The 25,031-nt window shown below is 44.7% G+C and overlaps 1 protein-coding gene across 5 annotated transcripts in view; it reads right to left on the reverse strand.

Moving 5' to 3' along the window:
• CACNA2D2 (calcium voltage-gated channel auxiliary subunit alpha2delta 2) overlaps positions 1 to 25,031 on the reverse strand; it is a 520,700-nt gene that overhangs the window by 95,224 nt on the left and 400,445 nt on the right. For all 5 annotated transcript variants that reach the window (XR_014561165.1, XM_083726521.1, XM_083726520.1 and 2 more), the window contains 4 exons: positions 18,774 to 18,824; positions 18,396 to 18,495; positions 7,665 to 7,823; positions 5,781 to 5,888 (listed from right to left, as the gene is read on the reverse strand). Coding sequence is in view for 4 of the 5 variants with exons in the window: in XM_083726521.1 (XP_083582647.1) it covers positions 5,781 to 5,888; positions 7,665 to 7,823; positions 18,396 to 18,495; positions 18,774 to 18,824 (418 nt within the window). In the remaining variant the exon portion in view is untranslated. The remainder of the gene's footprint in view (positions 1 to 5,780; positions 5,889 to 7,664; positions 7,824 to 18,395; positions 18,496 to 18,773; positions 18,825 to 25,031) is intronic.

Genomic DNA, 25,031 nt, shown 5'->3' on the forward strand with positions numbered 1-25,031 from the left:
AGCAGATTGAAAAGCAACAAGTTGACAAAACTACATTCCTGAATGAAATGTGTTTGGGATCTAGGTCCAACTGTTAGGTTTTAAATACATATGGTTGTATCCAGTCTTAAGTCTTATGCAGAGTTTGGGGTCAGCAGAGGTTTCTGAGTCCAAGCCAAGCACACATTTATAATTGTGAGATGAGTTGCAAGCTAAACGGACTGCCATTCCTGAACCCGTTATGTGGGTGGAGAAACCTCTATCCCCTGAATCAACAGGCCCACAGGAAAACTTGTGTATATTATTTACAGATTATCTGGGAAGGGTCTTATCACACAAGTGCTAGAGGACTGGACTCTCCATCAAATGGGGTCAAGAGGGAATAAATTTGACTCCCACACTACTATTGGTAAGAGTGGCTACTGTTGTAAGCAGTACCCACTCCCTCAATTTCTTTCCTTTGTTGCCTGCATGCAGGTACAATGAATTTGGAAATAGAATAAAAATATGGAAAAGGTGATTTTCTGTGTGCAACCCATAAATCAGAAGGTGTAGATGCTTCAAGGGAACTGTGCAGCGGCCGAAAAGCATCAGGATTGCTATGAAATACTAGTGAAAGTAGGGAAGACGTTCATGAGACAGAAACTGGATTTTGCTTTGGTGTAGCATTTCACTGATCTTTACTGTGAACGAGGAAGATGATGTTTCAGTACAGTATCCCATTTCTCACTATTGAGATCTCTCATCTGGTTTAAAAACAGCAGATGTTAGAGATCATACCCATTTTCTTTCTCTCTTGTATATAGGGAGGGAGGGCGAAAATAAGTCCAAACCATTTGAGTACTTCCACCCAGCAGGCTTGTGTGTGTGTGTGTGTTTGTGTGTGTGTGTGTACACACACACCCATGTGATGGAATATCTCCCAAACTCAGGAGTGTTGACAAAGATGCACCTTTTCCTGTAGCAGCAGCCTGTGCAAAGTTTCAAAGGAAGTTCTGTCCACCTTTCTTGGCATTTCAAGGTCGGTGCAGGTAATAAAAACAGTGCCAGCGTGTTAGACGCCCCATTAAAGGGGCAGTGGCTCAGTGCGGGAGCAGACAGGCAGGAAGATCAACTGTCTAAATAGCTCACATCAAATGAGGCGGAATCCTGCAATAAAGCATGAGTTAGCCACTTCCCCTTGTTCCCGTGACTGAGCTGATCCAGGTCACACAGCTGGTTCCTCAGCGATTCGGTGCTGTGTCTTGACTCATTTATAAGGTTCCATATGCAAAGATCTGGGCGGGGTGGTGCTGTCTTCCACCCCTCATTGGCTCATGCACAGATTCTATCTGGAAAAGCTAATAACAGTTTGAGCAGGTGAAGAAGAGGCACAGTATGACTCCACCTGCCCCCTTCCCTGGCATAGTTCAAGCCTCCATATGGTACATTCGTGCCAAATGAAGAAGCACAGAATAAGGGAGGCACAGTGCACACTACTGTACTGTCTGGTATATGTTTTGGCTGCAATACAGCCATTTTGTGTAACAAAGGTCTGTCAGAGGCAAAGCTTAAACTTTCAGAGAAAGACAAATTCACCTAACGAACCCTGCCAGCAGAAGCCTGACACAAGGGCTTCCACTTGTACAATGGGGCTTTCCTTCTGACCCCCCCCCAAATAGGCTTGGGGGGACTCCCAGAACATTGCACAGGGGAAGGGGGATTGTTCCATATGGCAAGCTGCTATGCTTGTGCAGATGGAGCGTCTGTAATAGCACACCATTATATCCCCCACAAAGACTTCTATGGAATATGCATGGGAAGCTACTCACAAGTAGCTCTGTCCTAACAGACAGCAGAAAAATCTCTTTCCCTTTCCTGCTCCCAGGTAGAAATCAAATTTACAATGCTTTTGAATTGGCAACACAACAACAACGACCCCTTCTATACCTGAAACTTGAAATCGGGAATTTCTTTCCCATAAAGGCGAGTGGATCCCACTCCACCCCCACCCCCCCGTCCCTAGTAGGCAGCAACATGAGTGAGACCATTCGGGAATCTAGCTTGCCAGATGCTGCGAGTGAGTGGCTTGTTTTGCTCTCTGACTGATTGAGAGCCAGCAACACTTATCTACAATGGCATGGTAATTTACTTCATAACTAACAAGTTACCTTAATCGGAATCAACAGCATTTTCCATCTCTAGCTAAGAGCTGCTTCATACATTATGACATTACATGCTGGAAAACTGTAATGCATTTAACAGCCCTGTCAGAATTTTAGCTAAGACAGAGTGCTATTTTTGCATTCATTTTCTTATGCAGTACTTTATATTCTGGTTTTACCTAGATGAACCTGCTTGCTTAAACTTGTGTCCTGTGATATTCAAAAACACAAACATTTGGATTAAGGCCTGTGCATATTGTGTGTGAGGGGAGAAATTGGAAATCAGGGGTTCCAGTGGGGAAGGGTCTCATTGCTCTGCAGACAGGTTCAACACTGTGATGGAAGACTTAGAAGACTTAACTGTTTCCCTTAGTTGTCTCCCTTCAACAAGAAGAGAACAGACACAGAAACAGAAAATTCCTGACTCCATCCAGATACAATAAAGCCTAGTGTCGTCTAGTGACAAAACAAAATAATGGCATGTGATCTCCCTCCAAGCTTTGCTGCAGATCAGGGATAGCTAATAACGCCCTATGGGCGTTATGGGTCTACATCTGCCATTGGCCCCAGCCTTCATGACCAAGCAACAGGGATGATGGGAGCTGTAGTCCAACTATTATCTGGAAGGCACATTGTTGGCTACTGCTACCACTACTGTAGATCCATAGAGAATGAGGTCTCTCTGTGCACAACAGTTAAGTGGGTCAAAACTCAGGTCTGCAGCCTACAGCTCAGAAAAACACGCTTGGGACCAGAGAGAAGCCTGAAAATTAGCTCTTGCCTGATAACTGAAGATAATAATGGGATATATTTATAGTATATTGCTAGGCGTGGGGGTGGGGTGGGGGTAGAACAACAATTGCAAGCAAACTCTGAAGTGAACAGCATCCTTGGCCTTGTCAAGCTACTTGCCCCTGTAATGAGCAACTCCTGACAGAGAAGCTGGAACTGAGGCAACCGGGAGTAGCCAGAAGAAATGCTATGGTGGAGCCTCAAGGTCAAACTGTACATACTGCAGGACATTGCTGGTGTACCACCCACCCTGATGCCCAATGGCCTGCCTGACCAAGGTTGTCTCCAGGGTCACGTTGGACACTATTGTTTTGGGTGGCATCAACATCATGCTGAGGCTGCCTCAGGGCTAGCTTGAGTTTGCATGGCATCCATGGGACTAATTCAGATAGTTATCACCCCAACGCACAGGGCGAGGCATACTCTCAGGGCTGACTCATTGGCAGGTCAGAACGGAGACGCAGAGACTCAAAGTAAACCCAGGTTTTTATTCAAGAAAATAGTATACAAGCAGAGAGCACGGAGGCACAGCTTTCCTCAGTGGTGATGTTGCCAAGATTGGCTCTTGGCCCTTGATGCCTCCTCCTAAACCTCCTCCTCTGGATGTCTCTCAAACTGGTGTAAACTCCAGTGGGGAGGGTGCCCCCATGGGCTTTTTGAGCTTTCTGTTCAGCTACATGCAAAGCCCTGTGTGACCTTGGAGTCAAAGGGGGAGGAGAGCTTACTACAGTGGGACCAGGCAGCTGTTGAGAAGCTGGTGCAGCTTTTGTCCCTTCCTCTTCCTCCTCTCTTTCAGGTCTCAGCCCGTCTCTGTCTGACCCTGTTCTGCTCTTGAAAGGCTTTCTGCCTCTAGCTCTTTTCTTTCCCTCAAGCCTGTTGCTTCTTCTGCCTCCCAGCCTCCCTCCTCCTCTGACGTGTCTTCAGAGTCCCACCACCACAATTCTGGCTGTGAGCATGCTTTCTCCTCCTGCTTCCCTAGGGGGCTCTTTGGCTGGAGCCTCCCACTGCCCCTCTTCATCCAGCCACTCCTTGCCAATTACACTTGACTTGGTCTTTCTTGTAATGGTAAGAGGGGGGGGTCTTGATATGGAATGGTGGTCATAATCCCGTTGTCGTAGTCAGACTAGTTTTCGTGGCATTTCAAGTATACATTTGCTCAGCTCCATAGCACTTTCAATGCAGTAGTTCTTGTGAATACTGTTTGGGTTGTCCAGTACAGAATTTATGGGATCTGCTTCAGTTTTTGAGACCCAATAATGTAGACAGAACCTTTGCAATGATGTGAGCTGCTTCTTGCTCTCTTTACCCATGTCCATCCTGGCTGGTGAAAGCCAGTTGGGGAAAATGGATTGGCAAGGTGGGTCCAGGCTGTGGAGTGGTGCCTGCTGTCTTTAAACAGGCAGTAGTGCATAGATTCCTAAATAAATCCATCCTGGACCCTGTGGTTTATAACAACTACTGTCTAGTGACAATCTCCCCCTTCTTGGGCAATATGGTGGAGAATGGTGGCAGAGCAGCTACAGAAGTTCTTGAAAAATGCAGATTATCTGGAGCCATTTCAGTTTGGCCTCAGGCATGGTTTTGGGATTGAATCAGCCTTGGTCACCCTGTTGGATGACCTGTATCAAGAGCAGGACAGAGGGAATGTGACTATTACAGTAAGAGCTGTTCAGCAGTGCAACAGGCTCCCTTGAAAGGTGGTGGACTCTTCTTCCTTGGAGGTTTTTAAGCAAAGTTTGGATGGCCATCTGTCATGGATGCTTTAGCTGACTTTCTTGCATTGCCAGGGGTTGGACCAGGTGACCCTTGGGTCCCTTCCAATTCTAAGATTCTATGTTCTACATCTTTTGAGACCATTGATAATGGTATCCACTGGGACCAGCTCTGTAGGATGGTATTAGGAGCACTGTTTCACAGTGGTTCCACTCCAGCTGCAGGATCATGTCCAGACAACAGCAATGGGAGATTGTCTCAGCCCTATGATCCTTGTGCTATGGTGCTCTGCAGATCATGATCCTGTTACCAGTGCTGTTCAACATCTACATGAAGCATTTGAGAGTGGTTATTAGGAGTTTTGGGCAAAGTGCCACCAGTACACTGATGACACACAGCTTTTTCTGTCCATAACATGGACATGAGTCAGAAGAGGCAGAATGTGATCTGGACCATTGTCTGGGCACAGTGGCGAACTGGAGGGGGGCAAATAAACTGTTTGGACCCTGGGAAAAGGAAGGCACAGTGTGTGGGTGCTTCCCATGTCCGAGAGATGGGCCATTTACCTGATCTGGACAGAGGTTCACTCCCTCTGAAAGAGCAAGTCCATAGTTTGGGAATAAACCTGGATCCGTTTCTGTCCCTTGAGGTTCAGGTAGCATTTGTTCAGGAGTGTCTTTCAACTATGGGTGCTATGCCAACTACAGCTATTTCTGGACAGCAATAGATTCATTCACTGGTAACCCAGGACTTGATTATTGTAGTGTGTTCTATGTGGGGCTACAACTGGGCCTGGTTTGAAAGCTCCAGCTGATGCAAAATGCTCTGGCTAGACTGTTGATAGGGACAGACTACTGCCTGCTCATAACACTGGTGATTAAAAGCTTGGACTGGCTGCTCATATGTTATTGGGTCAGTTTTAAGATTCTTGTTTTAATTTACAAGGCTTTTAACAACTTGGATCCAGGATACCTTAAGGACTGCCTAATCCTTTATATCCCCACCCAATCAATGAGGTCTTTGGGGCAGTCTTTATTTATCTCCCCCCCCCCCCCCGATCCACCAGAAGCTGTGCATTCAGAATTAGTACAATTCTGTGAAACCCCCTTCCAACTGAGATTAGACTAGGTCCCCTCCAGTTTAAACACTCACTGTCTTGTTAGGCCAGTTGTACTTCTCAAACACATCTTGCACTCGATCTTCTCCTCCATCAGTGAACATCATGATCATCTTATTGCAATTGGCTCTCGTGATGTTGGACTGCAAATGGGAAGCAAACATTTGAGTGAGTGCACAACTCAGAACTAAAGGCAATGCCCTAGAAAGGATTGTGGGAAGAGAATGCCAAATACGTATATTTGTATGGTTAATACCCTTTGCTTAAAATAAAGCGTAGAGGGGCAGCACCAGCATCGTGATTGCATTTTTTTCAGAGAAACGATCTGGTTGGATGGATGGCTGATGAGTGTGTGTGTGAGAGAGAATATGAATGAGTGAGGTATGTGGATATGTAAAAATGCAGTTCTTCTCTCACAATCTTTAAACATGGAAGCGATCTCTACAGTACAGTAGATAAATCCCCACAGTTACTGGGTTTACAGGCATGTCAGGGCTAGTGAAGGGAAAAGTAGGATTCAAATCTGAAGTAAATTAGTGGCAATAGATACACACAGGCTTGTGTATGCACAAGCACGTGCTTCTTTACTTGTAAAAGAGAATGGCAGACACTAGACACAGATGTGCTTGCAAACACGGAGGCGTACACAGAGTAAATGCTGGGACTACAGTTTCCTGCCCTTTCCCAGCTGCGTCTTCAGCCCAAGAAACTGGCAGTGAGGGATCTGTTTTCTTTAGCTGCTTCTCCAGGGGTGAAGGTGGTGCAGATGAACAGGGAGAAGGAGGGGTTGTCTGGACGGAAATTATGTTGTGGCTATTACCGCTCAGCGATTAATAGGGCTATCCGTCTTTATTTTGCCCAACGTCACCGTAGCCTGCCTGAGCCGAGCCCTCTCAGATAGGCCATGCTACCTTTCTAATGAAATGGAAGAGGCAGCTGCTGCCGCCATTAAAACTTAAGTGTCAGCCACTGATGCTTTTCATTTATCTGGGGAGAAGCAGGCAACGCCAATGCCCTGTCCCAGTATAGCTCTATTCTTAAGGCACATAGACCTCCCCCCCCCCCCACTACAATGTCAGGGAGAATAACATGGATGCTCCAGCCCTGCTCACCACTTTGCAGCTGCTGTGTCATTGGGAATCCAATGCCGTAAGAACAATCTCCAGAGATGGATTGTTGGTTACAGAGGAATTTCCTCCAATTCCAACAGCATCCGCTACTCCAAATTAGACTCGTAAACAACTGTTTCTTTTTCTTTGCTTATGCCAATGCCTCAGAATGTTATTTATCCCATTATATTTTTTTTGCCCTGCTCTTCCTCTAAGAAATACATGGTTCCTTTTCCCATTTTATGCTTACAACTATCCTAAGAGGTATAGGTTAGGATGGCAGTCAGTAATTAGCACAAGGATTCCCAGTCACCTTTGCAGCTGAGTGGGGATTTGAATCTGAGAGACACCCACTCGCAGTGTGAACAAAGGAGCCATGAATTAGTGGATGAGCCATAAAGGCCATTTCTCATGATGCGTGAAGAAGAATTTGGAAGGTGGGTGATGTGGTAATGTTGCAATAGTATGTGCAAGTCTGAGACACATCTCTACATTGTCCCAGGAAGCTTCTCTGCTACTCATGCACCTCAGGGCCAAACTAGAGGAGTGATGCGAATGCATGTCCAACGTCTTCCCCCACCCCAAGCACCTGCCAGGGGAGCAATTTGGATAGGGGCTCTGGAGAAACTAAAGCCCCTCCCCATCCCATGACGTTAATGATCTTAGCCCTGTTTATGCACCTTCACGCCTAGTTTGATCCTCACCTTCACAGCCTCATATTCTCCAGCACACACATCTTATTTGAATTCCAGATTTCCTCTCTTTGTAGTCCTTCCCCTGCCCCACTCTGAGTTTATACCCTGTGCTTACATTTTGCAACTGTTCAAAGGCGTATTCAAAGCCGGCCTTGTAGTCCGTGGTTCCTTGGGCCTCCATTAAATCCACCTTTTCTTTAAAGACCTTCTTGTTGCGAATATTTGCCTGGACTAAATGCTTGAAGCAAGATACAGGCTGTGCATTTTGGTTGAACTGGAAGACAAGAGGTAAGAGAGGTGCAGTGCATTAAAGGAGGCAAGAAGGCAATGCAAAAGTTGTGAACCGCATCCACCCCTCCCCTTAAAGCCGTGTCTTGTTTAGTTAACAACGGAACCATGGATGTTTTCAGAAATACAGATGCAAGGCTATCTTTTATTCTGTTAGCAATCTCAGCAACCTACGTGGACAGCTGAGGAAGTTAGTTGGGAGGCAAGCAAGGTCCAGAGTCAGATGCTACTGTCAGTAGACACTTGGTACCTTCTCACATACATTATAGCTCAGTTCTTTGTGACTTTTCCTAGTGACAAGGCAATTGCAGATGTGCTAACTTTGGGTTTGGGTCTGAGTGGTGGCAAGCAGAGGTCTGCTCTCCCTTCAAAGGCCACCCCCCACAAGAAACATTTGGGAGTGGTGATAAGCTGTATTTAGCACATCAAACTGTGAGAGGAGGTGCCTTGAAACTGTAGCTCAACTGGTGCTGATTTTCTGCCATCCTGTTTTGGGAACTGGCAATGGTTATGCTCCTCCAAGATCTGCTGCATATTTTTGCATCACTGGACATATCCAAACTCCAGATTTGAGCAGAATGAAAGCAGATAACCTTAGCAGTTGTAGCTCTTTTGTGGGAAGGAAGGACAGCTGGGCACATCAAACAGAAATTTCTCTTTGCCTTGTCAGCTGCAGTTCACAGGATTCCCCCTTTGGGGAAAGGCAAATGAGAGAGTATATAAAATGGATATGTTTGTAATGTAGATATGACCACAACGAGAGACTCAAAGGGAACCAAGATTCTGCCTGAATACACACCCTACATTCAAAGCACATGGCTCCCCCCAAAGAAGCCTGGAACTGTAGTTTGATAAAGGTGCAGGGGATCAAAGCTATGTGAGGGGTAAACTACAGTTTCCATGATTTTTGGATGTGAGTGGGTGTGCTTTAAATGTACACAGCCTCCAGCTATCTAATACTTATCCTGTACTTCTTCCAAGAATTTAGGGTGGCAAAGATGGGTGACCCCCATCCTTTTATCTTCTCAAAAACCCTGTAAAGTTTGTTACTCTGAGAGATGGTGACTGACTCAAAGTTATCCAGTGAGCGTTATGGTGAAGTAGACATTTGAACAAGTTGCCTTGGCATGACCACAAACCTTCTTAAGGTTCCAAAAGAACAAAGGATATATGGAAGATATTTTGGGGAGCCCTCCTATGCCCCTGCCCCCTCTGTGAATGCAATATTCACAGTCCGTTGTCCCAAATGCACGAGACAAGAAAGAAAATCAAGGAGTTTGGATAAAAAGGTGTGAGGAGAAGTAAGGGAAATAAACAAACAATGGGTATAAACATGCTTTCAGCACCTCTGCTGAAGGACAGGGTCTTCTTATAATGAGGGCCACATTGCCCCCCCCCTTTCTATGGGTTTAGATTGTGGAGGAATTCTTTGGCATTAATGGTATGATGTGATTTACACACACACACACACACACACACACACACACACACACACACCAACCACCACTCAATGCGCAACTGAGAACAGAATGAATTTGCTGAGAGAGAAAGCTGTGATTACCTGAACACCTTCAGGCGTGTTTTCTGCAGGACATTTCGGTGGCTTATCACAAGGTCACAGGCCCAGTTAAGAGCATGCCCTGTGCTAAGCTCCTGTTAGGAGAGGGCTGACTTTCCACTCAGAGTTTGGCCAGGCGGGTGAAGCGAGAAGGCATTCGTTTTTGCTTATGGCTTAGTTTGCTGGAAATATGGAACATTCATTTAGGAGGCAGTGAGCCAGCAAAAGTAACGAGGCTAGACTCGTTAATTAGCAGAGCCCTAGCACAGGCATGTTCCATGCCAGACAGCAGGCACGTGACGCAGAGAATGACAAGAGCTCTTCATTTTCTTCCCGATATGACTTTCTTTAGGCTCACAGAGAAATAAAGTTGCAGAACTTTTTTCAGTGAGCAGACTTAATTTGGGCCAAGGCTACAGCTGATCAGGGCTTAGCAGCAATGCTATATAGACGCCTGCCCTATAACATGAAGCAGCAGTAAAGAAGACATACCTTTGTGTTTACGAAAATTGCCTTACCACTAACCACAACCCTTTCCAGGGCAAAGGGGATGGTTTCCAAGCAGGCATTAACTCTAGCATTATAGAAAGCAAATACTGGCTCCAGAGCGTAGGAGGAGGCATCAAAGACAAGGGTTGTCCTGACCTATTCTTTGACATTCTGCCCTTGAAAAACTCATCTGAGGCAGGCAGTACACAAAGTTTATTCTCAGCCTATGGGATCACTATCTAGCGCACAAGTGGGCAACCTTTTTGGGCCAAGGGCTGTATGTGGAGGCTGACCAAGGACTCACAGTCACATAGGCATGCACCCACTCATCCATCCATCCACACTTGGCCTGCTCTCTCTCTGACACCTTAACCCCCTCCTTCCATTCCCAGCTGCATGAGGAGGGCAGGGTGGGGAGGGAGAGCAGGGAGGTTATGCACTCCCTTAGGAAAATCACGCTGTCCCCTATGCTGCTATTAGCATTGTGGGGACAGAGCTCTTGATTGCATGAGCTTAAAATCTCCCCCACTGCAGCCCATCCCAGTGTCCCTTTGCTGTGTAGCACTGCAGGAACAGCAGCCTTTCCCCTGCTGCTCATCATACGGCTGCTCGGCTGTTCAGTGGGGAAAAGTGGTCAGGGCTCCCTGGAGCTTGGTGGGCCAAACCTAAAGGCGACCATGGGCTGGGTTGCCCATCTGTGTTCTAGAGCAGAACCAGGCATAGACAATTGTAGGTGACAAAAATGCTTGCTGCTGTAGCTGCCGCTGCCGCCTGTACTGTTGATTAATTAGTTAACCGCTTAATGCAGGGGTCAGCAAACTTTTTCAGCAGGGGGTCGGTCCACTGCCCCTCAGACCTTGTGGGGGGCAGTTATTAAACCACTATCAGACTTTTAGAAGACATCTGAAGGCAGCCCTGTTTAGGGAAGCTTTCAATGTTTGACAGACTATTGTATTTTAATATTTTGTTGGAAGCTACCCAGAGTGGCTGGGGAAACCCAGCCAGATGGGCGGGGTATAAATAATAAATTATTTATTATTATTATTATTATTATTGGAATGAACAAATTCCTATGCCCCACAAATAACCCAGAGATGCATTTTAAATAAAAAGACACATTCTCCTCATGCAAAACCATGCTATTCACGGACCATCCACGGGCTGGATTTAGAAGGCAATTGGGCCGGATCTGGCCCCCGGGCCTTAGGTTGCCTACACATGGCTTAATGTCATGATAGCTTAAAAACGGTTTACAAAACATATAAATCAACCACCCAATGCTATTAGGATACAGAACAATTAAAAACACATCATGATTAAAATACATAATAATAAACCACCAACATGGAAATATCTGTGCTTAAAATATGCAATAAAGCAATCCCAGTGAAGCATTTACAGCAATCAAAATGGGAAACTCGGGTCAAGAGATCAAGGAAATGCCTGTGTAAACAGGTGAATTTGCAAAAGCCAGTAGAATGCCAATACAGATGGGGCCAGTTCAAGCCTATACACTATTACTACTCGAAAGCCAAGGTGGGCAAGGAAGGTCCAACACAATTTCTGGTTAATTCAATTTGTTGATAAGCTACATCACTTTCCCTTGTACTGCAATGCACAGAACACCTTCCCTTTCCATCCCCTCAGCTAAAACACCTGTTCATGCTCTAATCACCTCCCACCCTATTAACCGCAACCTTCTTTTCCCTGGCCTTCTGTTGTTGCACCTTAGCTGCCACAGTCATTCATCTTTCTCGGTTCTCAGTTCTTGTGACAGCCCTCTTTCAATTCTTGCGCTGGCTACCTGTTCATTCTCAACTCTTTGGCTGTGGTTTTAAAAGCCCTTCACAGACTCTCCATCCCACCCAAATTTCTCTGTCTATGCATCTGGATATGTCACTGCCTCTGGCACCTATTCCTCCAACTCGGCCACCCGCACATGCCCAAAGGTCTCCTTCTCTTTCTTCCAGAATTCCATCCAACTCCTTTATTAATTAGCCTCAAAAGAGAAACAAAACAAGGCCTTACACAACTAAAAGCTTTTTCCTGAAAGTTAAGCACAGAGAACTTTCAACAAATGACTCCTGTGCAATGAAATGTACAGTATGAGCCTATTATGATAGCCACCTCCAAATATCTAAAGGGCTGTCACATGGAAGATGGAGCAAGCTCCTTTTCTCCAATGGATTCAAGTTACAAGAAAGTAGATTCTGACAGTGGAATGGATACTTTCAGATGGTGGTGGACTCTCCTTCATTTGAAGTTTTTAAGCAGAGGTTGGATGGCCATCTGTCATGGATGCATTGCAGGGGGTTGGACTCTAGTCAGGGCCCCTTCCTGAGGGTCCCTCAGGATCCTTCCCAACTCTACAATTCTATTATTCTATGATACTTTTCCAACAAATGAGTATGTTCTTGAAATATACTCAGAGTCGCAAAGTGATTTCATGCTCTTTATTCAGCTCATAGTGGTGAGGAGGAATGAAAGTCCCCTCAAAGTATCTGCTTTATATACATTATTTACACAATGGACTGCACATGATTGGCTAATTCTGGAATTCTACTGTATGCCAATCAGGTTGTGGATTCACTTATATCTGGAGCATGAATGGGTGGTTCCTGCCAACCAATCATACTGCTGCATTGTTCTAGGACCAATCAGACTGCTGCATTCTGAATCCTATTGTTCTAGGACCAATCAGATTGCTGCAGTTTGGATCCTATTCAACTCAGTACATAACAGTTCTCAACACAGTCCTAACAATCAATTTAAAAGGGAGGAGCCCTGAAATTGATGATAAGCCCCTCACCATGTCACAGTCTGTTCCTCTTGTCTTCTGTCTCCTTTTCCCCTTATCTAAATATTGCCAATTTTACCTGCCTGTTTAAAGCCCAGCACACTGTGTCCCTGGTGCAAGATAAACCAATCAATAACAATGATGGCAGCAATCCAGCAATGGCTCATATCGGACTCTCTCGGGCATGCAGAAGTGAGGAAGATAGGAGTTATGTGCCCACCTTTCCCGACACAACAGCTGCCAACAGTTTAACAAAATGGTCTTATGAGTGAGGAAGAGAATATTTCCCCCCAGGCATCTATCTTGATATCTAACTGGCCAAATGCATTAATGATAATACTGATTTGTAACCAGATTGCAAGATCTTAACAAGTCATTGGGGGGGCATTTGTCTGATCTTTGCAGCAAATACGTGTAATTATATTTGTGTGTGTGTTTTTTTAAAGGCTCTTCCCCTTGCAGGACTTCCAGATGTCCCTGAAAACTCTAAAAATTTTTTTTTTTTATTTTAGTTGGGCAGAATGTAGTGGGTTATATTGAATTCTAGGATGGCTTCACACCTTGCAGGAAGAGAGAGTGCCAGGCATTTTTACAACACAGCAGCTATTTCTTTAGCATTTGAAAGGGAGACATGCAGGCATCAACCATTCCACTTGCTACCTCACTGGAGGCGAGTGCCCCTTGTCTCCTGATGAGAAGGGCTCCCAGCAGCCGCACAGGGTCTCACTAGCACAGCATTATGGATAAGGATAGAAGTAGCAGGAGAGCCAGTGTGGTGTAGTGGTTAAGAGCAGTAGACTCGTAATCTGGTGAACTGGGTTCGCGTCTGCGCTCCTCTGCTCCTCCATATGCAGCTGCTGGGTGACCTTGGGCCAGTCACACTTCTCTGAAGTCTCTCAGCCCCACTCACCTCACAGAGTGTTTGTTGTGGGGGAGGAAGGGAAAGGAGAATGTTAGCCGCTTTGAGACTCCTTTGGGTAGTGATAAAGTGGGATATCAAATCCAAACTCTTATAACTAGGGATATGGACTCTCTCCCTCCCCCCCCCAAAAAAAAACTGGTTTCAGAGGTATTTTAACCCATCCTGAATCAGGGTCTACAATTTCAAAGGGTGGTTGGGAATCAAAATACCAGAGAGGGGAACAGGCCACTAACCATGCTGCTGAACATGATGTTCTCAAAATGTTCTTTATTTGAATGATTTAATGGTTTAAATCTGCTGGCTCTACCTGTGGCTTTGGGGGGGGGGAGAGTGGCATTCTGGCTGCAAAAATACTTCCTTCCCCATGGTGCATTTGATGGGGGGGGCACCTGGGAAGGAAGTAAAAGAGTAGTAGGGAACTTCTGTGGCCAATGGGTCTGATTAGGCCCACCAGGTCCCTGAATTTGTCCTGAGGCCATTTTGAGCAAACCACAACCACCTGTCATTCACCTGATGTTCTATAATGCCATAGGGATCTGGTTATCTCCTGAGTAAGCACTAAGGCCCAAGATCAAAGATATGCAATCGCTTAGCTCCAATCTTAGTGCTAAATTTCACAGCGCTAAGGTAGGACAGAAGCTTATATCCAGTTTTAGTGCTGTGGTGCTTAACCGCGTAAGAGATAAGCTTCTGCACACTTTTTGGCAGTTTGTAGTATGTTTACCCATTATTAATGTTAATGCCATTTCTACTGTTGATTCTAGGATTGCCTTGGTTTGTATCTTGTTCTCAAATTGTTTTAATTTTCCATGCAAGCTGTCTAGAAGACTTTTGGCGGAAAGATGGGGTATGCCTTTTTTCTATACACCTTCAGAAGGGAAATGGCAAACTTCAGAGGCAGAGCACATGCTTTGAATGCAAAAAGTCACAGGTTCAGTTCCTGGCATCTTCTGGCAGAGCTGGGAAAGATTCCCATTTGAAGCCCTAGAGAGCCATTGACAGTCAATGTAGACAATACTGAGTTGGGTGGACCAATGGCCTTAACCTGGACACAAGGCAGTTTCCTATGTTTCTATCCTCCCCAAGACACATTATGAATAATGCTCAAGCCTCTCTGTGCTTAATGTCCCTGACACTTCTGCCCAGCCTGCCTCAAGACTTTTCACTCATGCGTGCAGCAGGCCTTGTGCTCCTTCTATCTGTCCTCCTGAGGTTTGAGGTTTTATTCTGGAAGCATTTGAGCAGTTGATGTGATGCAATTTGACAGCTGATTATAGTATTACCTCTCTATGCCACTTCGGCAGAGCAGATAGGGAAGACTGAACTTTGCCTCCATTTTCCTGGCCTGGGAAGGATAATGGAAACAGACTGCCTTATGGGTGTGTAAACGCCTCACCCATATGGCCTCAATCTTATGTGAGGGATGGAAATATGGTTGGGTAGAGTGAGGCTGCCAGATAAGGGGCTGTATTCACCAGAAGATTCCTTGGGAATCACAAGGGGAGAGAGTGGTTTTGTGTTTATGTCCTGCTCGCAGGCTTGCCATAGACATTTGGTTGGCCACTATGGTAACAGGCTTCTGGACTCGATAGGCCTTTGGTCTGATCCTTCAGGATTCTACTTCATGGCTTAGCCCAGCCGGCCTAGACCAATTCTCTATCCACCATGCACAACAGTGATTCTCCTTGTAACATTGAACCTGGTATATACCATGGGCAAGTGTATCCATCAAGGGCCTTAGCGAGGTAAAGGTGAGAGAATAGAAACCTGTGTGGATTTCTTGAGCCATTTAAGTCCAGAGAAGGAAGTGTGGATTTTGGTGCTATTCCTTAAGACACTGAACAGAATATGCTTTATTAGCTGTACAGCAAAAAGACCCACAACAACCCACACGTTCACTGACTACTTTGGATTGCTTAAATATACTAATATACTGAAGGACTATATTGCAATATCATTACTTGTACCTAAAAATACATCACTCTGAAAGGAGCCCAGCTCTGCTAATGATGCCTATTTCATGCATCATCTTGCATGCTTAAAAGCCCCCAAGAATCTTACCTGTGTTTAGTCTAAGCTTGCTACAGCTCAGGCCCACTGAGAAACATGGTCTCCAAAGCTAACTGGTCTTCTGTGGCTGTATGCCTCTTTGCCAAAACTTTCCTTCCCCTCACCATCAACCTGCCCCCCACAATAAACACCTCATGCAAACAGAATAGTCCATCAAAGCTGGCATGGGGGAAATGGCAGTGGAAGGATGTAATTTATTTCTTGCAGGTGTGTTTTGTCATTTGCAATCGATCAAAGGCAGAGAGCAGTCGGGAGTGCAGGAAAAGGAAAGGTGACAGAAATGGTAAATTGGGCTGCAGGAGCTGCACGAGGCAGAGGCCAATGCCTCTGATGGGCGTTTCCCTCTTCTTTCCCATTATACAAAGCAATAAATACAGCAGAATAAAGAGCACACTTGTTTTCACAGGGCTGATGTGGCATTTGTTTTGAGATGCTTTCAGAACTCATTTCCTAGAGAACCTGTTGTTTAACTCCTGGAGGCTGGTAAGTGCAAGAACATGGATTGAAAACTCCATATAAACCCTGGAGAACAGCTTTGCTCATTATGCAGTTCACTTACTGGTGATACACTTTCTTCACTCCTGAGTGGCTGTCATTCCACTCTTACCTGCCCCTTGCCCAGCACCATCACACTTGCCTATGATGAAGCTGGCTTTTAAAAGTCTTGAGCAAGTACCATGCATATTCAGATTATTCAAAACGGTGCTCATTATTAATACAAAGGAAAATTAATTAATGAAGCACTCTGTCTAGGAAAAGCAGTAGATTCTCAGCCATTTATAGGATGATGATGATGATGATGATGATATTGATGACAATAATAATTACTCTGTGCATTAGATTATTTCTATGTAGAACTTTTGCTTTAGTTCTATCAAATGTTTAAGAATGCTTGGATTAGGTTCATATTATGCTCTGGTTTATATCAGATCAGGGAAGCAAGAAAAATATAACAAAAAGGTTCAGATTATACATTTAATTGGACCAACTATCTTGACAGGATGTGGTAGCAAACATTCCTCAGGCCAAAATAACTCAAAAGCTGTCTTCCTTACATGGCAATGTAGTTGAGTTCTCTGAATCACTGGACCAAAGATCTATCTGGGACAGAATGTCTACGTGATAGTTCCCTAAAAGGTAAAGGTAAAGGTACCCCTGCCCGTACGGGCCAGTCTTGACAGACTCTGGGGTTGTGCGCCCATCTCACTTAAGAGGCCAGGGGCCAGCGCTGTCCGGAGACACTTCCGGGTCACGTGGCCAGCGTGACATCGCAGCTCTGGCGAGCCAGAGCTGCACACGGAAACGCCGTTTACCTTCCCGCTGGTAAGCGGTCCCTATTTATCTACTTGCACCCGGAGGTGCTTTCGAACTGCTAGGTTGGCAGGCGCTGGGACCGAGCAGCGGGAGCGCACCCCGCCGCAGGGATTCGAACCGCCGACCTTTCGATCGGCAAGTCCTAGGCGCTGAGGCTTTAACCCACAGCGCCACCTGCGTCCCTTACGATAGTTCCCTAAGGCTATACTAAAGTGCAAGTCTGCAGGCCAGGCAGCCATAGTCAATCTTTCAATAGATTTGGCAATCAAATTAGAATGTCACTGGACAATACCCTCCAGCCATCAGGACAGATATGCATATTGCCTTGTGGCCATAAGGATATCAAGAAGTGTTGGGCAACTTTGAACCTAGTCCTGATCACTAAAGAAGATGAAAGATGACACATGGACAACATGCCAAGGATGTGGCAGAAGTAGACCCTTCTGTCTCTTTCTAAGTAAGAAGAAGAGAAGGAGAGAGTGAGTTGATACCTACGCCAGCCTCTCTCACTCAGTTACATGTGTCCTGACACTCCCATGCCAATTATTTGGCATAATGGTGTCCTGTAGCAATGGCAAAGCAACTTACTCACTGATTATCATGTAGCACTTTTACAGCGACAACGGACCCATGCATCTTTACTGACACACTTGGTTCTTTTGCAGCGAGGAAATAAGACTGCAATTAGAGGGCACTTAAACTATGGTACATAGAAAATACCATGTAACGATACCTTATAGACTTGTACACACAGCTCTCATCTCAGTTACAGTTATTTAGTAGCTCAGCAATCCACTGTCTCCTAGCACAGAGGAGCACTGAGGTTAGTTGTCTATACCGCAGATCTATCTGCATAACAATTATGGTGTGCTGGTTAGCAAGAAAGAAAGGCGACAATATCATTAGTGCCACTCAATTTATCTCTTTCCTAAACAACAATATATACTACGAGACATAACTAATAGAGTGTGCACACAACAAAGTCCCCAAGGTAAGTGTATTGGGTGCTGAATCTGATTTTTACAGCTCTAAGCTATCCTCAAGTGAGGGTACAGACTGGAATTTTGTTCTTAAATATAATAGATTCTACATCATGCAAACCAGTCTTGGATCACAGGATGCAGATCTGCAAAGGCTCTTACTTTACACGCATTTTCCTTTCAAAAATAGTAATTGTTTCTTCCTAATTTTTCATCTTTATCCTAAAGACCACTGACTGGAACTGAAACAACTGGGAACCTAGAAGTATATATGCTAGAGGGATGTGTGTGTGTATCACCACTGATATCCATGGGGGATATTAGGTGCCATGAAGCCACATAAGCCTTCACCACTTTCATTTCCTACATCTTTCATTCCACCTCCACCACCTGCCTCTAGTTCTGCCAACCACAAATTAGACACTCACTGAAGCCACATTGACATAGTCGTCATCTGAGAGAGTGTTGAGCATGTCATGGACTGACGTCTTCATCAGTTTCAGTGTCAGGCCGCTAACGCTGCCACTCCTGTCAATAAAAGGAAGAAACAGCTCATGCCGCCACTTTATGACTACAGGGGAAAACATTTTTTAAAAATTAAAATCTACTGCCCTCCCATTTTGAAGAACCCCTCCCTGGTTTCTGAGCTGGGCCCCATGAACAGTGACAATCCCTGGACCCCCACATGTCTTTGAAGTGTAGCAGACTTTACAGTAAGACAAAGAATTATAGGATAAATTGTGGCCTTTGGACTGAGCAGGTACAAATGCCACTGAAAGTGGCTGATTTTGAGGAAAGACACTCACACATCCACGATGATCACCATGTCCTTTGGGGATGAGGCGCCTTGAATGTACCTGCATTAAGGAAAGACACACATGAAGTGAGAACCAGGCATCCAACAGCCTTGATGATCCCCCAGAGCACCACAAAAATGGCAGGCACGCCATTTGGCAGGCTGAGGCAGCACATCCAGGGGGCCAGTTTTGGCATATGGTTAAAGGCAAATTAGCTACCAGTGTTCTTTCGTTTATTATTCAGTATTTACCACTAGAATTTCTGCCTCACGAACATGAAAGGAACAAGTGGCCTTAGCCTAGAACCTGCTAGGAAAAACAACAGCACCAAACCGGCTTCAGGCCCTGGCCCTGTTTGGTTTAGGCTTAGACCATCTTCACTGTCTGGTGTACCACAAGGATATCAGAAATTCTTCTTCTGTTTTAGATAAGCCACCTTGCAGGATGCCACCCAAACCATAAACTGCCTAATCTTAACAGGTGAGCTCCCTGTGGATTGGCAGTGACAGCTATGCGCTGTCTCAATGGCCAGAGGCAGTAATACTTCTAAATACCAGGTGCTGGAAACTGGGGCAGGAGGAGGGGGGGAGAGAGAACACTCTTGTGTTCAGGTCCTGTTTGTGAGTTGGCCACTGTGAAAACAGGATGCTGGACCAGATGGGCCACTGGCCTCATCCAGGTAGGCTTCAGCAGTTCTGGAGCTGAAAGGTTGGCTCCATCCTACCAGCCACTACTGCTTTTCTTGGGCTTGAGATGAAAAGTCTTACAAAATCTCATTTTCTTTTATGGAATAAATCTGGACATGCAGGTTAAACTGAGACTACTTTTGCTCTTTGGATGAACAGAGTGATATAAAGCAGAAATCCACCCAATGCTGTTGCTGTGTTAGCTATTAAGCAATTTTGTAAACATTTAAATAAATGAATATTTTTCTTATTATGTAACCATGCGTATAGTTCAGTCACAGGTAAAGCCTGTGGCATTTGAAACCCCCCCCCCCCACATAATGTAAAAATAATTTGATCATTTAATTGCTATGTTAACATTTGGCAGATAAATCCATGTATTTCTTTTAATAACAATCTATCAGCTATAACTCCGAAACACACATTTTCTATAATACCTGTGAAGTTAATTCAATAAATGTACTTGCTGGGTTTTTTTTGTGGTCAGAGATTGACATGTTCTCTACATCTATAAAATATTACTGTGAAATCAAAGTTATACATAATGTACAACAAAGTGTCTGTGAGATTATTAAACTACAAGCTTTGTTTTCCATCATGAAACATTCAGATTCTTCAGAGATGACAAAAAGGAATGCACTACTGAAGTACATCTAATGTTAGTAGAGAGAAAGGAAATATAGGTTTACTAGGGACTGCACGCCTGCTTGCTCTGCCTACCAGCCCCCTTGCAATTCCCCCCACATTAACTCCCTCAAACTTCCCCTAACTACCCGATACAACTACTAAGCTTGCTTTTCACCTTCCCAACCCCTTACCTGAAACCATATCTTTCTTGTATCTGCAGCTCCATTCTGCAGCCCTGTGTCCACCTTTACCCCCTTGTCCATGCCTCTCCCCACTCCTTTTATGCAATAAGCCACTCCCATGGTAACCTCCTGCATTCAATGCCCTGGCAGTCTGCAGAAAGCATTCAAGAAAGCATTTAACATGGCACACCTATTAAGACCAGCATACAGCATGTGAGCAAATTATACAGAAATGGATACTGGGTTCATCATCCTAGTACTTCCATAACTTCATCCTGACAATTGAAATCAGAATGAAGTATGCTGCACTGATTCTAATCAGGCTTGCACAACTTGTGACCTGCCAAGGTAAATGCAGCCCATGAACAATATATTATGTGGCCTGCTGGGTGCATGGCAGCCCCCCCCCTCTTTTGTACCTACGATCAAGCATCAAAAACAGAAGGTTTACTGAGTCTCCAGCGCATTGCCGTACATAGATGGTCAGCTGTGTTCAGCTTGGTGGGGAACAAAGTATGCAGGCATATTCTAGCATGAAGTACCCCTCCATGAAGTGCATAATTAAACTATGGAATTCACTCCACAATGCACCATGATAGCCAGCAACATGGATGCCTTTAAAATAGGAATAGGCAAAGAGGAGAATGAGGTTATCAGAGGCTACTATGGTCTGCATTTACTGTCAGAGGCAGCATGGTTCTGAATACCAGTTGCTGGAAACCACAGGAGGGGAAAATGTTCTTGTGTCCACGTTCTGTTTGAGGGTTTCCCATAGACAGCTGGTTGACCACCATGAGAACAGGATGCTGGGCCATTGGCTGAATCCAGCAGGGGTCTTCTTACATTCTAGATACAAGGCACCAGTTAGAAGAAGTGTTGTTCTATGGTCATTCTTCTGGCTGAAGAGAAGCCCATTCAAGGCCCATTCAACTGGTTCTGAAGCAAAGAGTGCTTCAGAAGCAGTTCTGTACATTTTAGCCTACAAGCATATATAGCCACAGGCACTTGAGGCAGAAGATTTGGCTGAATTAGAGGTGGGCTTTGGGGATTTCATTAATGGTCCTCAAGCTGTATCCCAAGAATTTGAGCAGAGAGAGAGAGACGGAAAAGCAATGTATTCTGACCACAAACTTTTAGAGCAGGGCAAGGCATGAGCTATGAGAGCAGAGCATTCAATATGGTTAATGTAAGTGGATATTGTTATAGCCAGTGTTTTAATAATTATAGACATACAAATCAAGAACATATATGAACCAGATAAAGCAGGCAAAGAGAAGAAGGGAAAGTGGAGATTGAGTCAAAGAATTCCTCAAAAGCTTTTCTTCGTGGAACTTTGAGGGGAGTCGTGAGAGGTGAATTGGTATTGGTGGGGTGGGAACGTACTTTTTGGAGGCAGAAAAATATCAAATCAGGAACAGTCCCTGGAAAACAGGGTCACTTGGAGGGTCTGGTTTATTTTAGCTGGCTGGTCAAAACTATCTGTCCTTGAGTACTGCATGACATATTTGTTTTAAATTGTAACCTGCTACGGCAATGAATGAAGAGCTGTTTCAGATTAGGAATTACATAAATAATCCCTGTGTTGTCATTCCTGGTGTGGTGTTGAAGGGGAAACATCTGCTCCCCCAAAACAATATACCAAAATGGCATTCAATCATGATGTAACAGCATTCAGAGAAATATTGTGGGAAACAGCGCTGCAAACTCTGCTACAGCAAAAAAGAAAAGCAAAAGTAAAAAAAAAAAAGGAAGGAAGGAAGGAAGGAAGGAAGGAAGGAAGGAAGGAAGGAGAGGGGAAACCTCTATTGTCACTTTTCAAGTGAAGCACTTCACCTTTCTGAAAATTTCATTGTTTCCTCCTGCCCCCTCTGAAAAATACAGAAAATGCTTTCCCTGTCCCTCCTTTAGTGGCCTGCACCTGGACCTATGAAAGTGAGAGGGTATTTTTGGCACAGCTCTCCAAAGACACTGATAGTGACCTGACTGCCACTCAACACTGTGTCAGCTTAACGAGTTCTAAATGCAAAACTCATCCATAATCACAATCCCTTTTTAGTAGCGGTGGTTGTGCTGACACAGGCGTATATGTTATGATTTTATTCCCCCAACCCCTGATGCTTTCAAAGGCCAAACCTGATTAGGATATTTTTAGCAATTGGTAGGAGAAAAGAGCACCTTCCTTTGTAAACAGCAAATAAAATCTTTTAAAATGACATCCATTTTTAAAACAGTGTACATTAAATCTGGCTATATGGTTTTTCCTTGTTTGTTTTGACCTTTTTCCATTTTGTTATGTCATGTGAAAATATGGAAATGAATACACATAAAAACATGACAGACCTGAGTTCAACCCCTTGTTCTACCAAGAGTCTCACTGACCCACTTTGCACCAGTAATTAGTTTCTCAGTCTAACCCTGGGGTCCCCAGAGGGTCCATGGCATTAACCCTTTGGCACTCAACATGGTCTTTCAATGTTGGTGACAAAGTGTTGCCTGCTGTGTTTTAGTTGGGTTTCTTTGTTTTGTGTGTTTCTAGGTGTTTGCCCCTTTTTTGGGGGGGTGGTTCTGAGCATCAACAGTTTTTCTACTGTGAAATGGGTGGTCCCCAATCTAGTTTCTTAGATTTCTATCCATGTGCACTGGGTCATAAAAAGGTTGAGAACCCCCTGCCTAAGCTATCTATGATAGCAAACTATGTGGAAAAAGCTGTTGTGTGAATGGGAGCCCTGTGCACACACACACACACACACACACACATGTTCTGGGGTTTATCTATATATAGGAACTTACCTGGGGTTTTATGGTGTGTGTGTGTATTTCTGTAGTGAGGACAATATATTGTGAACAGTTCTGTTGTGAAATGTTGTGAACAATATAAAAATTAACTATTATTTTTAACGATAGGGGAATTAACTATAGGGAAATTAAGTATAGGGGAACCAGCTTACTCAGATAATAGTTTTTGATTCTCACACCCTCACTATTCAATTTTACTGTGTTTTTCCAGCATAACCTCACACTCAAGTTTTTCCAAAATGGATGTCTCTCACTGCTGCCACCAGACTGGGCACCCACCTGAAGGCACTTTGCTGAGGGCCACCTCAAAACTAGAGCCATGACTGGGTGATAGTAAGAAGAGTTAGTATAATAATGGAACACCATGAGCAAGCCCTAAGGAACCAATAAAGGTGGATGGATTGGGAAGATTAATAGGAAGCAGGATGAGGAGAATACAGCAGCATGGCCACCTGTTAGCCAAGTTATTAGTATATATCTTTTCCACATGCTAACCATGTGGCCTGATTTCTGCTCCAAAGAACAACGTGGGACCATCATTCTATTGAGCTCCATTTAAAAGGCTGCTCCAGTTTCCACACACGTTGTAGCCTGTCTGGTAGATTTTCTTTCAGCTGAATCCTGTAACATGCTCCCCAGCTTAACCTCAGGATAATAAGGGGTGAATGTGTGCAAATTCAGTGGAGTGGGGTGACAATCAGGAACAGTGGCTCTAGGGGACACATTTTTCCTTCTGATGCTCAAAAGTAACTGACAGTCCAAGAATGTGTATTCTTTTTCACACTCTCTGCTTCACTCTTACACTCAGCTCATCCCTCTTTTTACAGCTTCCTCATTTTTACGTGACAGAAGACACCCTCTGGAAAAGTTGCTCATGGACCGAGAAGCATACAGTAGTACTCCTTGCCTGCCAAGCTGAGTTACCTTCCATTAGAGCACTCTCCACCAGAGTGCAGAAATGCATGGAGACGGAGGAAAAAAACCAGCCAGAAATGGCACACATGTACAAAGCAATGTGTGCTCAGAAAGTCCAAGGGAGGATTTTGACGTCAAGCTAAGGCGATCATTCCATCAGGACAAGCATTTCAGCTTTCTAGATGAAATGGTCCCCACTCTCCTTGCCCCCAGTACTGTTTCAGGGGTTCTACTGACTTGAGGCTTAGCCAGTTTAGGGGGCGATGGGGGGAGGAGGAAAGCAGCATCATGCAAGTGGAAGTCATTCTGCTGGGCTTCCATTGATAAGACTCACTAGTTGAATTCCTCCTAAAATATGTGGAACATACTCAAAACTGCACTGAGTGTCAGACTAGACAAGGGATTGGGCAATCTGTAAGATCTCCAGTGTTTCTTCCTTAGTTTAAAGCAACAGGAAGGAGCCTGAGTTGATCAGGGAAGCTGCACTGGGGGACCAAGTGTCAGTTTTCTGATCTAAATCATTCCTGAATCTACTATTTGCCATATGGGAAAAAATATAGTTTGGTTGGTACCACTTGATACTAGCAATGCATAAATATTCTCTCTTTAGCTGTCAGTTGGAGCAACTGGCAATTTAGGTTTTATCCAGATTGATGTTTGCTCCAATTTAGCACTAAAGAGTGGGTTTTCCCTGGGAAAGGAGTGGGGCAAAGGGAAAACCACCCAGACCCATTCCTAGAAAGTGCACATGAAGCAAAAAACCGCTTGGAGCTGTGCTTTTTTAGGCATGGGAAGTGTGGCCGAGCCCATTCTCTTCAACTTGGCAGCAATGAGATGTAGGTTGGAACATCACCCCTAAATCCACTGGACATCTCAGGGTGTTCACCAGGCTAGCTGTAAGGCACCATGCTGAGGAGGGCTGCACTGAGAAAGAATAGCGGGAGTCACCCCATCCTCTTGATCCTGGTCCTGAATCTTCCCAGGAGCAGGAGGACGGTATAGATTTGGAACAGTGGTTTGCAGAAGGGCATAGTTCAGAAAGCAGAAGCTGGGAAATACTG

The sequence above is a fragment of the Podarcis gaigeae genome (genome assembly GCF_964106915.1).
Source record: "Podarcis gaigeae genome assembly, chromosome: 2".
Taxonomy (NCBI): domain Eukaryota; kingdom Metazoa; phylum Chordata; class Lepidosauria; order Squamata; family Lacertidae; genus Podarcis; species Podarcis gaigeae.